The 15,602-nt window shown below is 42.3% G+C and overlaps 1 protein-coding gene across 1 annotated transcript; it reads left to right on the forward strand.

The window, feature by feature from the left end:
• The first annotated feature begins 1,993 nt into the window (after positions 1–1,993).
• On the forward strand, positions 1,994–3,058 carry LOC100979729 (olfactory receptor 52K2). Its single transcript, XM_003804655.6, has one exon. The coding sequence runs from the start codon at positions 2,037–2,039 to the stop codon at positions 2,979–2,981; it is 945 nt and encodes a 314-aa protein (XP_003804703.3). The 5' UTR covers positions 1,994–2,036; the 3' UTR covers positions 2,982–3,058.
• The last annotated feature ends 12,544 nt before the right edge of the window (positions 3,059–15,602 follow it).

Below are 15,602 nucleotides of genomic sequence, written 5' to 3' on the forward strand. Positions count from 1 at the left end.
AATTGGATATAAAGGATGAGGAAGGGGACTGAATCAAGGATTACCCCCTGGGTTTCTGACCTAGCTATAGGATGGATGGTAATAATACATACTGAGATGGGCAAGTCATGGAGAGGAAAGAGTTTGTGGAGACAGATTTCTGTTTTGGCCCTATTTTGTTTGAGACTTCTAAGTGGAGCTATCCAGTGGGAAGTAGGATATGCTAGTTGGGAACTCAGAGTAGAAGCTAGACAGTTGAGCATTCCCTGAATATTGATTTCTCTTGGCATTTTTACCACCTAAGAGAGCACCTAGAGAAGTATGAGAATAAAAGGGGAACAAAAAGAGGAGAGAAAAGAAGAGAGAGAGAGGGGAATACACAAGCAATGATAAGATCATATAAGGGGAGTAGAGGAGATGGGAGCTAGATTGGAAGGAATTAAAAATTAAGAGATGAGGAATTAGAGAATGAATTACTCAACTTTTTCAACAAATGTTGTTGTGAAGGAAAACAGTTGCGGGTGTTAGATGGAGGGAGATATAAGGCCAAGGAATGCGGGATTGTGCTGATGTCAAGAAAAACATTTTAAAAAAGGGGGCAGAGAAGATTTGTGTGGGAGGGGGAATATTGTAATGACAAATAACAGTTTTACAATGCTTTACAGTTTACAGGGACTCTTCTCATGATTTTATCTTTCCTCATCATGAAGCAGTAAAATTGTCATGGAAGATATGGTTATGCCTTCATCTATAGGTGAGGAACCTAAATCTTTAAAAATTTCAGTGATTAATACTAGTTTCTATTGGTAGGCTGATGGTTCAATCATTACTTAAACCCAAGTCTTTAGATTCTAATTTTTTTTCCTATATGATGATAATGAGTTTGAGTTATATTTCTGTTAACTTAAATATGCTGGATTTATACCTATCTTAGGAAGGAATGAGGTAGAAGCAGAAGAGTGTAGTGATTTAAGACATTGGATTGGGAGGCAGCAAACCAGAGTTCTCAAAGCTCAAGTTTCATCTTTGACGTTTTCTAACTGTTCTGATTGTTAGTGACTTAGTCTTTTGTTTTCTCAATTCATAAGTGTCCACGTTTACTGAGCACTGTTTCAGATTTGTGCTAAGTGTTTTAAAAGATCTCAAAATCCTCAAAAGAAAGTTTTTAGGCAGGAGCTGAAAAAAAAGGTGGCACAGGTCAAAAATATTGCAAGGAAATGTTTAAACGTTTTCAAGGGAAATGACAACAGAAGGTGGAAAAAGATAGAATGATAAGGATCCCAGATGGAAAAATAGTGTGAAGTGAATAGGTCAGTCTTGCAAAAAGGTAAGTGTGGGGCATCTCTTCTTCTGAATGTCGTGAAGTCCAGGAAGGAAGAAGCATGTAGAGATGAAGGTTAAACTACAGTTAGGCAAAAGAGAACAACAAAAGGGCTTCTCATGTTCTCAAGTTACCTGGAGGTAGGGCTTTAGTTGGAGGGATTTCTGAGTGTCAAACAAGGACCTACGAAACCCCTGCTAGAAAAAAAATCTGAAGAACTTGTAGGGAAGTGAATTATTAGAAAGTGCTAACTACATTTATTTTTCATATGACCAAGATTGACATTTCAGGGCAGAAACTCTTTCATAATTGGGAGTGTAGTTTGAATTGGAAGGCAATAGGTAGACAGTGACGGTAAATGTTTGTGGGTATGATTTGAATTAAGCAGCAATCTATATTATTTACAAAGTTGCTTTTGGCCACATGCAGGCCACAAAAGGCTCTTCCTCCACTTGATTTCTCAATAAGGCTGCTTTGTAATACTAGCTTTATTGGAATTAAATGTCCTGAGCACCCAGTGTTTTTATAAACACCTTAAGGGCAAGGATCACGCATAATATTTCATGATACATATGATTATTTTCTAATTTCTTTTCATGTCTAAAAATGGGTCTAAGAACTAATCTGACAAGAATGGTCAGAGTTTGAATGTGAGCATTGTAATTCTGCTGATATTGAATATTCTCTGGAAGAGCCCTGTGGAAGCAGATAAGGAGGAAGAGAATTCCCAGGAGCCATGTCAGCCTCCAATATCACCTTAACACATCCAACTGCCTTCTTGTTGGTGGGGATTCCAGGCCTGGAACACCTGCACATCTGGATCTCCATCCCTTTCTGCTTAGCATATACACTGGCCCTGCTTGGAAACTGCACCCTCCTTCTCATCATCCAGGCTGATGCAGCCCTCCATGAACCCATGTACCTCTTTCTGGCCATGTTGGCAGCCATCGACCTGGTCCTTTCCTCCTCAGCATTGCCCAAGATGCTTGCCATATTCTGGTTCAGGGATCGGGAGATCAACTTCTTTGCCTGTCTGGCCCAGATGTTCTTTCTTCACTCCTTCTCCATCATGGAGTCAGCAGTGCTGCTGGCCATGGCCTTTGACCGCTATGTGGCTATCTGCAAGCCACTGCACTACACCAAGGTCCTGACTGGGTCCCTCGTCACCAAGATTGGCATGGCTGCTGTGGCCCGGGCTGTGACACTAATGACTCCACTCCCCTTCCTGCTGAGATGTTTCCACTACTGCCGAGGCCCAGTGATCGCTCACTGCTACTGTGAACACATGGCTGTGGTGAGGCTGGCGTGTGGGAACACTAGCTTCAACAATATCTATGGCATTGCTGTGGCCATGTTTATTGTGGTGTTGGACCTGCTCTTTGTTATCCTGTCTTATATCTTTATTCTTCAGGCAGTTCTACTGCTTGCCTCTCAGGAGGCCCGCTACAAGGCATTTGGGACATGTGTCTCTCATATAGGTGCCATCTTAGCCTTCTACACACCTGTGGTCATCTCTTCAGTCATGCACCGTGTAGCCCGCCATGCTGCCCCTCATGTCCACATCCTCCTTGCCAATTTCTATCTGCTCTTCCCACCCATGGTCAATCCCATAATCTATGGTGTCAAGACCAAGCAAATCCGTGAGAGCATCTTGGGAGTATTCCTAAGAAAGGATATGTAGAGGGTGAGGTGGAGAAAGAATGGGTTGGCTTGTCTGCTGGAGTTGGAGACAGGCTATGGTAGGATGTGCACGGCTGCCAGGATCTTCATGTTTAGTTTTTTCTTAGAAAAAAAAAAAAATGATGTCCTGAAACTCAGAGCCACCAGTCTGTTCAGGACTCATGGGTCTGTGTCCTCTGGTAGCCTGTGGATTGAATGTGCTGACTGTGCTGTCTTCTCACAGTGCCCTCACCCCTATCAGTAACTTGACAGAGTCTTGACCCATGGGTCTCCAGGTGACTTCACCGAAAGACACAAAGATGCTTCCAACTTCATTTGCTGAAGAGAAGACTTTGAAAATCTGAGTTTCTTTTCTTAGTCATTGGGAATTTGGTGAACTATCTACTCAGGACCTGGGTGAGGGCCAACAGCATACCTGACATAGGAATCCTTCATTCATTCTGACTGGTGGTGTCCAGCTTCTGATGAAACACTGTTAGGAAGTTTGAAACATTCCAGGGCTGCAGGTTCTGATTAAGACACCTATGCTTGCTAGAAAATCATTTTTTCACCTAAGCCAGTATGTGTATTCTTTTGCTTATATTTACCAATCCATCCTTATGTCCAATTCCTTTTATTAAGTACTTTGAATAAGACATGTCCTCTGGCTTTATGTTTCATGCAACTCTTTCTTTGCACATAGATGTATCTTATGATTTCAAGAATGAGAATGGCTCATTTATTTACTAATTCCACCAAATCTGTGATAGGGGATGGGGACACATATACTAAATTAGGGGTGTCAGACTTGTGTATTTGTCCTAAGACAGAGAAGGAAATAATTATGATAGATTCTGTTCTCTGAAATTTCCATCCCAAGGCCCAGCATAATAAAAGAAGAGCAAGACCAAGCAGATAGGAGGCAAGAATATTATGTTTCTCTTCTCCTGTCTCATGTGAACTTACCTATTATATAATTCTCTATTAATCCTGACAACACAGCTAAGCTTTTCACACAAGCCCTGTATAAATACATTGTTCTGCTGTTATCTTCTGACCTACTTGTTTCCTCAGATATTATTGCTTAGAAATTATATATCTCTTTTGCTATCACTGTATCTTTCTCTATTTATCTATCTATATTATTTAGCCTTGAAAGATAATTTCCAAGCCTATTTCAGGTGGGGTGTAGAAGGTTGGAAGCTGTCCAGGAGGGAAGAGTATATCAAGAACCTAGAGTTTTACTTCCCCTTATATTCCACCTCTGCTCTTATAATTCCCTTTGACACAAAAACAAATACCCCAGAGAAATAATGTATTACATAAAAAATTGCTACATGCTAGATGTATATATTTTTGGAGTATATGTGATATTCTGATATATTCATATAATAGATAATGATCAAATCAGGATAATTGGAATATCCATGACCTTAAATGTTTCTTTTATGCTAGGAACATTAAAATTATTCTCTTCTAGCTATTTTGAAATATACAGTAGATTGTTTTCTATAGTCCCTACTGATTTCTTGAACACTACATCTTGTTATTTTTTATATCTAGCTGTATTTTTATACTCAATTAATCTCTTATCCTCCCTGCCTCCCTTCCCAGCCCCCAATAACCACCAATCTGCTCTCTATTTTCATGAGCTGTACTTTCTTAGCATCCACATGAGAAATACAATAATTGTCTTTCTGTACCTGGCTTGTTTCACTTAACTTAATGACCTACAGTTTCATCCACGTTGCTGCAAGTGACAGGATTTCATTCTTTCTTATGACTGAATAATATTCTATGTGTATCATATTTTCTTTATCCATTCAGATATTAATAGCACTTACATTGATTCCATGTTTTGGCTATTGTGTCTAGTACTAAATATAGGAATACAGATATCTCTTTGACATATTGATTCCTTTCTTTTGAATAAATACCTAGTAGTGGGATTACTAAATCTCATGGTAGTTATATTTTTAGTATTTTGAGGAACTTCCATACTGTTTTTCAGAGTGGCTGTATTAATTTGCATTCCCTCCAGAATTGTTGAGGACTATATATGCTAATGGCAGCACCAGGAAGACTTTGTTTAGCCTTAGATGAAAAGTATTGCTTTTGGGTAAACCAACTGTGAAAAGTACAGGACAACATCACACGACTTCCAAATCAAGCCTCCATTTATTATGGGAACTTGCCTCTCAGGGTTGGTTAGATAGGGAAGGAGCCTGGAAATGGTTCTCCTGGGTTCTTTCCTTTTTAGGACCACTTGTTATTCTCCTAGTTTTGCACCTTTTTGGTTCAGGTCTTCTAAATTCTAAACCCAATTTGTCTCCTCTCACCCCCAGGCCATCAAGCTCCAGATGGTCCTCCGTGAGGTATACTGTCCTCTCAATATTCAAGAGGTACCCTTCTACAGGGAACCGCTAGACTGCTCATCAGTGGACAGAAAGTAGGCAAAATTCTGCCCCTGGACCTGGCTGGATACCACTTTTGCTAACCCACTGAGTCACCCTCCTGCCCTGACAGCAAGAGGCCAAGACCCACAGAACCACCACCACCACCCCTCTGTCAGCAGAAAGCAGTTACAAAAGACTGACCTTCATCCATTTTCCTCCAAAGATTTGGGGTCTTGGGCTCTTGAGTGGGGGGAAACATTACAAGTAGTTAGACAGGCATGAGTGGAGCAGGAGGGGGCCCTACCACCTACCCACTAGGAATGTCTGACTATAGTCAAGTGATGGTTGGGAGTTACCACACTGTCCCTCTAAAAATGATAACTTGGCCATCAGTGCCAGGGAGAGACAATCTCCCGATGGTCCAAGCTGCCCCACTAAAGTGTTAATTGAATTCAGGTACCTAAGAGAGGCAACTTCCCAAACAGATGAAAATACTTGAGATTGGTAATCAGTTTCCAGTAAAATCACAGGAAATGAGCAAGTGAGCCTGGGCATGTTCATTAAAAAACAAAGTGGTGGAGTATGACCTTCCAGAGGCATTCTGCCAGAAAACTGAAGAAAGCCTCAGATGGGCATGTGTACAACTTCTTAAACACACTGCGCATGCTCACTTCCTAAGGGTAAGGAGGGCACTGTGCATTCAGGCAGCCCACCCTAAGGGAAGAATCATGGGAGAAGGGGTCCAAGACCCTGGAAGTGGGCCATCTTATAAAGTCCCAGGATCAAGATTAAGTGGGGCACTTGTCCTTCAAGTTGCCTGCTTGGGTCTCTTCCAAGTGTACTTTCCTTTCTTTCCTGCTCTAAGGCTTTTTTTTTTTTTTTTTTTTTTTTTTGAGATGGAGTCTCTCTCTTAACCCAGGCTGGAGTGCAATGGCATGACCTCGCTCATTGTAACCACCGCTTCCTGGTTTCAAGCTATTCTTCAGTCGCAGCCTCCCAAGTAGCTGGGACTACAGGTGCCTACCACCATGCCCGGCTAATTTTTCTATTTTTAGTAGAGAAGGGGTTTCACTTTGTTGGTCAGGCTCATCTCGAACTTCTGACCTCAGCTGATCCACCCACCTCAGCCTCCCCAAATGCTGGGATTACAGGTGTGAGCCACTGTACCTGGTGCCTGCTCTAAAGCTTTTTAATAAACTTCCACTCCTGTTCTGAGACTTGCCTTGGTCTCTTTTTCTGCCTCATGACCCTCAAATTCTTTTTTCTGAGGAGGCAAGAATTGAGGTTGCTGCAAACCTGTACAGATTCACTGCTGATAACTTGGATACCTTATATACCCATAACAGAAGCAGATATGGGACTAGATATTGGTGTTAGAACAACTAAGTTCCTCTTCAAAACTTAACTTTCTTGTTATAAGTTGTAAGATTGTAAATTAGCCCTTCTCCCTGCTTTGGCCTTCAAAGTCCTCATCTCACTACCTTATTTGGAAAAAGTTTCAAACTTCGTTTTTCTCTCTGTTCTGTGACCAACCCTTCCCTCCTTGCTGCACCCAGATATGCCTAGACATGCCTTCCCTCCTGCCTAGTTAATAACAGTCTCTCCCTCCCCTCCTCCCTTTGCAAATTGTGCATTTACTCCATTTGGAAAAGTTTAAGTCTTTTACCCTATTTGGAGAAGTTTAAGTCTTAGCCAATCTGGATAGCTTAGATTGTGAGGTCCAACTGCAGCCAATGGGGAAAGGACACAGAAACAGGAATTAGGGATAAAAACCCCTTTTCTCCTTTGTTCGGTGTGCTCTTGCAATCGTGGCTGATGCAGGTAGCACTGTTCTGCAGAAGTAAATTGCCATTCTGAGACACCTTTTTGCCTGAGTGCTGGTTCTTCTTTGTGGCATCAAGCATTTGTTTCTAACAATTTGGGGGCTCATCAGGGATCCCATTCTCCTCTGGGGAAGGGTCTGCAACCCCCTGTCATGAGGAGATGCATCCCACTGCCTTATTGCAGTGGCCTCAGGAATAAGGAATTGAGCTCCACCCAGTGTGATGAATAAAACCAGGACTCTCAGCAACATGGGAGGAAAAGGCCTACAAATACTGCAGTGACCAGGTAACTGTGCACAGACTATGGTAAGAAAAACCACAGGGGCAGTAAAGTATTTCTTGGTGGTCAGGGCATCCTGGAGGTTGAAAAGGTGTGGGTGAGCTGCACAATTGAGTGCGAAGCCAGCGTGGTCCTGAACTGCAGTTCTGTGGTCAACTCATATGGCTTACGCTGGATTCCTGTCGTGGGGTTTACATCAACATGCCAATGCTAAGAGGGACCTAAATTCACTCTGTGGAAGCAGCCAGAGGTGGATGAAGCAAAAGCAAAGGAGTGCAAGAAACCTCCAGTAAGGGGGTTGAGCCTCTAGAGTAGAGGGTACAAGAAATCTCTAGTAAGAGATGTTGACCCCCCACTTAGGGGTCACACTCAGGAAACACCGAAAACTTCTAGGATGGGAAATAGCCCAAGCAAGACAGGATAAAAAGGAAAAGATGGGCAATAAAATACACTCAGATAGCCCTCTAGGTCTCATGTTAAAATATTGGAAGGATAATGAAAGAACTAAACATAAGAAAGAGCAGCAAGTGATAAAATATTGATTTTTTATTTGGACCAAAGAACATATCCTCAAACCTTCAAGTCTTCTAGCCAAAGTTTGGGTCTAGTGAGGAATGGATTTGTCAACTTTTAATAGAGTATGTCAATAACAAAAGTCCTATCTCCCTGGAGGAAATAGACTATACCCTGTGTTGGTGGCAGAGGCCTGTCATCCTCTAGTCCATAAAACTACAGGACACAAGCCAGAAACTACTTCCTCTCAAGAAATTTATATCCCTCACCCCAAAAGTCTAACACGTGGGCTGCCTTAGACCAACTTCCCCCACCAAACTTCCTTCCCCCTCCTATAGACCAACTTCCTCCTCCAAACATTACTAACTTCCCTCCCCCTCCAGCAGTTGCAACTGCCTCAAACTCTTCCCCAACTCACATTGTTATTTCCCTCCCTTATAACCCTGACTCTTGGGGCTGTCCCCAGCCCTCCCTTAGGAAGGCTTCAACATGAGATAGAACAATGTAAGAAGGTTATCCAAACTTCCCTTTCCCCACTACCTCTAGAGGATTGGCTGCAAACCTTTTTCCCTTAAGGGAAGTTCCTCTAGGAGGAGGCGGCATTGGCTTTGTGAATGTCCCCTTAACCAGTTCAGAAGTCCAAAGCCTAAAAAGGGAACTAAAACCACTCTTAGATGATCCCTATGGAGTAGCAGATCAAATTGATCAATTCTTAAGCCCCCACTTGTATACTTGGGCCGAGTTAATGTACATCCTAGGCATCCTCTTTTCAGAAGAGGAAAGAAGCATTATCTGTAGGGCTGCTATGACCTTTTGGGAGCGTGAGAACCACCCCCGCCCCAGTCAAAACATCCCTGCAGCTGAACAGAAATTCCCTCCTCAAGATCCCCAATGGAATAACAATATAGCCTATTGAAGAAATATGAGAGACCTAAGGGAAATAATTAAAGGAATTAGAGAATTGGTGCCCTGCACCCAGAATATTACTAAAGCCTTTAATACACAACAGGGAAAAGATGAAGGGCCCATGGAATTCCTTAACAGACTTAAGGAACAGATGAAGAAATATGCAGGTTTAGATGTGGAGGACCCACCTGGACAAGGGATGTTAAAGCTCCACGTTGTCACCGATAGCTGGCCAGGCATCACAAAGGAATTACAGAAGATAGAAAATTGGAAAGACCATTCCATAGAGGAACTTTTAAGAGAGGCCCAAAAGGTATGTGTACGGAGGGATGAAGAAAAGCAAAAGCAAAACGCAAAAATTATGTTGTCCACCTTACAACTCCCTAACAGGCAGCCCAGGGAAATAGAACTTACAAATCTTCTAAGTCCCTGGCTGTCAGACCCTACACAGAAGGAAAAGGGATCAAGCCAGAAAGCCATGAAATAGAGAAAAGAAGCAAAATAAATGTTTCAAATGTGGAAAAATAGATCATATTAAAAGAGAATGCCCTGAATGGGAAAAAGAAAAGGAAGTTATCCCCCTTATGGCTTTTGAGGAAGATTAGGAGGGTCAGGGGCTCTGTCTTTTCTATATTGAGTTCCACCAAGAGCCCTTGATAAATTTAGAGGTGGGACCCAAATTCAAGCTTATTACCTTTTTAATTGACTCAGGGGCAGCTTATTCCTCTGTTTATCATTCCCCATCTGGTGTAATTTGTTCACAAGAAGAACTCCTTATTTCAGGAGTGAAGGGAGAAGGATTTAAAGCAAAAACTTTAGAGGAAACAAAAGTCATATATAAAAATAGATCAGCTAATATAAAATTTTTGTTAATACCAGAGGAAGGAACTAACCTAATAGGAAGAGATTTAATGCTAGAATTAGGCTTAGGCCTCTATGTTAACCAGGGAAAATTTCCCACCTCTCTAAACTTACTCACTACTATAGATGAAGAGTATATCCATCCTAATATCTGGTCAAAAGAAGGAAATCAAGGAAAATTATGAGTTTCCTCAATAAAGGTCAAATTAAAAACTCTTGGGGAAGTAGTAAGAAAACAACACCCTATTCCTTTAAAAGCTAGGATAGGTTTAAAACCTATAATTGAAAGCCTTGTTCATGATAGACATCTTGAACCCTGTATACCCCCTTATAATACACCAATATTACCTGTAAAGAAGCCAGATGGGTCGTACTGGCTAGTGTAAGACCTCTGGGCTATTAATCAAGTAGTTCAAACTACATACCCTGCTGCTCCCAATCCTTACACCATTAACAGCAAAATCCCACCTAACTATGAATGGTTCACTGTAAAACCTGAAAGGTGCCTTCTGGACTTGCCCTTTAGTGGAGGACAGCTGGGACTTGTTTGCCTTTGAGTGGGAAGACCCCCGATCTGGTTTAAAACAACAGTACCCATGGACAAGTGTTTACAGACTCTCCAAATCCTTTTGGTCAAAATTTAAAACAAGTCATAGAAAAATTTTCCTTGCCCTCATGCATATGCCTACTCCAGTACATGGATGACCTGCTTATTTCAGGGGAAAACAAAGAATGGGTAACAGCATTTTCAATCAACTTCCTTAATTTTCTAAGAGTAGAAGAATTAAGAGTCTCAAAAAGTAAACTTCAGTTTGTAGAGCCTGAAGTAAAGTACTTAGGAATTTTAATCAGCAAAGGCAAATGGAGGATTGGGTTTGAACGAATTGAAGGTATTATATCCCTACTTCTGCCAGAAACAAAAGAGGAGCTTAGAACGTTCTTAGGCTTAGTTGGATACTGTTGCCTATGGGTTGACTCTTATGCCCTAGAAAGAAAACTGCTATACCAAAAACTCAATTCAGAGGGAGTCGCCCCCACTTATCTGGACCCAACCAGAAATGCGACAGATAGAAAAATTAAAACATTTACTAGTAACTGCCCCTGTTCTCATTCTACCCTCCCTAGAGCAGCCATTTCATCTTTTCATCAGTGTAAACAAGGGAGTGGCTTTAGGGGTACTCACCCAAGATCATGGGGGCCACCAGCAGCCCATAGCCTTTTTGTCAAAAATTCTAGACCCAGTAACCCATGGGTGGCCTGCATGTGTCCAATCTGTAGCAGCAACTGCCTTGCTAACAGAAGAAAGCGGAAAATTAACCTTTGGGGGAAACCTCATTGTTAGCACACCTCACCAAGTCAGAACTATTCTCAACCAAAAGGCAGGAAGATGGCTTACTCAAGAATTTTAAAATATGAAGCTCTCCCACCATTAGAAAGGATGACCTAGCACTAACCACTAAGAATTCCCTAAATCCCATTGCTTTCCTAATAGGAAATCCAAACCCAGAAGTAACAGGGAACTCACACCCAAAGAAACCATAGCATAAATGTTTAGACCTAATTAGTTGCCAAACCAAAGTTAGACAAGACCTATGTGAAACTCCTTTTCAAACAGGGAAACATCTTTTCATAGATGATTCCTTCCAGGTAATTGAGGGGAAAAGGCATAATGGATACTTCATAGTTGATGAAGATACCCTCACAAAAATAGAATCAGGAAGATTACCAAATGACTGGTCCACACAAAGGTGTGAGCTATTTGCCCTAAATCAAGCCTTAAAATTTGTACAAAATCAGGAGGGAACAATTTATACTGACTCTAAATATGCTTTTGGAGTAGTACATAGTTTTGGAAAAATCTGGACTGAACAAGGCCTTATCAACAGTAGAGGTCAAAACCTAGCCCACAAAGAGTTAATAATACAAGCATTAGATAATCTCCAGCTGCCTAAGGAAATATGTTGTTCATGTCCCAGGACACCAAAAGAACCTCTCCTTTGAAAGTGGGGGAAATAATCTAGCCGATCAAATGGCCAAGCAAGCTGCCTCTTCCCAAGCTGCACCCATTTTTCATTTAACCCCTCACCTTCCCCCTACAACTGCACTCCCCATCTTCTCCCATGCAGACTAGGAAAACCTAAAAAAATCAGGAGCTAAAGAAAACCCAGAAGGAAAGTGGGTATTACCAGATGGAAGGGAAATGTTATCTAAGCCTCTTATGAGGGAAATATTGTCACAACTTCATCAAGGATCTTATTGGGGTCCTCAAGCTATGTGTGATACAGTCCTTAGAGTCTATGGGTGCATAGGAATATACACCCTCACCAGACAAATAGTGGAGGGTTGCATCGTGTGCAGAAAAACTAATTAAAGGGGGCCAGCCCCTCCACACCTGTGGGTATTTCTCATCAAGTGGGAGGAGAGACTGAGAAAAGAAATAAGACACAGATGAAGTACAGAGAAAGAACACTCGGCCCAGGGGACTGGCGCTCAGCATACAGAGGAACTGCGCCGGCACCGGTCTCTGAGTTCCCTCAGTATTTATTGATTACTATTTTCACTACCTCAGCAAGAGGAAGTGACCCAGACAGGATGCTGCAAGGTGAGTCTGAATTGCTCCTTCACTGTAGTGAACTGCAGGTTGGGCAATAATGGGTGCTGCTGGCCAAGTCGCAGTGAGCCTAGTTTCAGGCTCCCTCCTCCAGCACTAACTTGGCTGAGGAGGAGGTGGCCATCATGGTTTTAGCCCTGATGGCCCTGAAGTTTCTGGACCTTTTCCTTTTAATTTTAATGTTTCAGGATATATTACCTCCTGTAATTGCTTGTAGTCAACATTTTGTTTTGACCGAGCCATTACAGACTCTGTTACATTTTTACAATGTGAACTTTCCATTCCTTTCTTGAACTCTGTCTCTGCCTCTTCTTTACAATCTATTACACAGCTTTCAGGGGCATCAGAAACTGAAACATTATCTTCTTCTATTTGAAACGGGTTTTAAAGTTGCTTTAATAATGGCCCAATTATTCCATACTGTAAGTGGGATGATTTTACCTTCCCTACTTGCTTGTTTTAATTCTTTGCCAATTTTTTTTTTCCAATCTTTTAGATCTAAAGTTCTGTCTTCTGGAAACCATGGGCAGAATTATTCTATTGTTTGAGATAGCACAATTAGATTTTCTGTAGAAGCTTTAAGTCCCCCTCTTCTTAAAAGAATTTTAATGAAGCTGAGATAAGAGGCATTTTTACTTTCAGTTTTTCCCATTGTTACCCTGGGTTCCTCCCAGCACACAAGCTTCCTGCAAGACTGACCATGGACGTACTTGGGAATCTCTCATCGACTGTCCTCAATGCTCATGTTCTTAATGTATCTTCACCCTAGAGAAAGGCACCTACGTTGGGCAGCAGATGAAGGAGGCCAGCCCCTCCACACCTGTGGGTATTTCTCGTCAGGTGAGATGAGAGACCGAGAAAAGAAATAAGAGACAGAGATGAAATATAGAGAAAGAACAGTGGGCCCAGGGGACCAGTGCTCAGCATACGGAGGACCTAGACCGGCACTGGTCTCTGAGTTCCCTCAGTATTTATTGATTGCTATGTTCACTATCTCAGCAAGAGGAATGTGGCAGGAGAGCAGGGTGATAGTGGGGAGAAGGTCAGCAAGAAAACATGTGAGCAAAGGAAACTGTGTCACAAATAAGTTCAAGGGAAGGTACTATGCCTGGATGTGCACGTAGGCCAGATTTATGTTTCTCTCCACCCAAACATCTCAGTGGAGTAAACAATAATAAAGCAGTGTTGCTGCCAACATGTCTCGCCTCCCACCACAGGGCAGTTTTTCTCCTATCTCAGAACTGAACAAATGTACAATGGTGTTTTATACGGAGACATTCAGTTCCCAGGGGCAGGCAGGAGACAGTGGTCTTCCTCTATCTCAACTGTGGGAGGCTTTCTTCTTTTACTAATCCTCCTCAACACAGACCCTTCACGGGTGCTGGGCTGGGGGACAGTCAGGTCTTTCCCATCCCACGAGGCCATATTTCAGACCATCACATGGGGAGAAACCTTGGACAATACCCAGCTTTCCAGGGCAGAGGTCCCTGCGGCTTTCCGCAGTGCATTGTGCCCCTAGTTTATCGAGACTGGAGAATGGCGATGATTTTACCAAGCATACTAGTTGTAAACATTTTGTTAACAAGGCACATCCTGTAAAGCCCTAGATCCCTTAAACCTTGATTCCATACGACACATGTTTTTGTGAGCTCAAGGTTGGGGCAAAGAGGTTGGGGCAAAGTTACAGATTAACAGCATCTCAGGGCAAAGCAATTGTTCAGGGTACAGGTCAACATGGAGTTTCTTATATCTTCCCTTTCTACATAGACACAGTAACAGTCTGATCTTTATTTCTTTTCACTGAAACTAAATAAGCAAACCTCAAAAAGGCAACCTCCCAGGGATGAAATCCAGAGTTAAGGCCATTCCAAAGTGTCCAAGTTGACTATACTGAAATGCCCCCAATAGGCTGCCTCAAGTATTTACTAGTTAATAGTAGACCATCTCACCCACTGAGTAGAAGCCATTCCCTTCCCAAGCACAACAGCCAGTAATATAGTCAAAGCTCTGTTGGAATGTATCACACCCAGGTTTGGACTAATAGAAAACATTGATTTGGATAATGGGACCTACTTCACTGCATACATCATTAAGGGGCTAGCCCAAGTATTAGGGATAAAATGGGAATATCATACTCCCTAGCACCTGCCCTCATCAGGGAGGTTAGAGAGAATGAATCAAACTCTAAAAAACATCATTTAACCAAACTAATCTTTGAAACTCGGTTACCATGGACAAAATGTCTTCCCATTGCCTTACTAAGAATCTGAACTGCCCCTAGGAAAGATCTTGGCCTGTCCCCTTATGAAATGCTCTACGGGCTGCCCTACCTAAATTCTACTACTGACCTTCCTAAATTTGAAACAAAAGATCAGTCCTTGAAAACTATACATTTTGTCTGTCTTCTACCCTTTTCTCCCTCAGGACTCAAGGCCTCCTAGTGCAGACTCCACCCCTCAAATTCCCAGTTCACCAACACCAACTCAGAGATCACGTCCTTGTCAAAAGCTGGAAAGAGGGAAAGCTTGAGCCCACCTGGAAAGGACCTTACCTGATGCTCCTCACAACTGAGACAGCAGTCCGACCTGCTGAAAAGGGGTGGACCCATCATACCCAAGTCAAGGTGTCACCCTCTCCAAAGCCATGGACCATCATTCCAGGGCCAACTCCCACCATAGTAACGTTAAAATGAAAAGTCTAATCTGTCCCTATTTCCTCTTCTTTTTCCTTTAGTTACCAAGGACACCTTATTATCAATGTAACCCGATCACTTTTCCCCCAAACAATTACATTTGATGCTTGCCTTGCCATATCTTGTGTGGACCTAAAAAGTCAAAGACAGCTCAGTTCTTCAGAAAAGTATCTTTGTCCCTCCGGGAGGACAGTATGGGCCCTCACTTGTTATATTTGGGGAGAGGTTATATGGACCACCAAGTATCAGGGCTGGACTGCAGATTCTGCCCTAAAGCCCTACCTCCACCTCACCAAAGGAACCACCTTCCCCACCCCAATTGCCAAACACATCAGTGCAACCCATTACTTATCTCCATTACTACCCCTACCCTCCAGTAATTCTAACCCCACCTCAGAGCACTTCTATGGTTTAGGAGCAGATATAACTGGAAAGGACCCTGTGGGGTTCTTTGAAATGTGCTTTGTTTCTCCTCCTCCACCCTCTCACCAAACCCATAAAATCAAACTATTTCTCGCTTCATATCAAATGACAAAACTAAGGTAGCTATAGTAGAAGTCA

This window comes from Pan paniscus, chromosome 9 (assembly GCF_029289425.2).
Source record: "Pan paniscus chromosome 9, NHGRI_mPanPan1-v2.0_pri, whole genome shotgun sequence".
Lineage (NCBI taxonomy): Eukaryota > Metazoa > Chordata > Mammalia > Primates > Hominidae > Pan > Pan paniscus.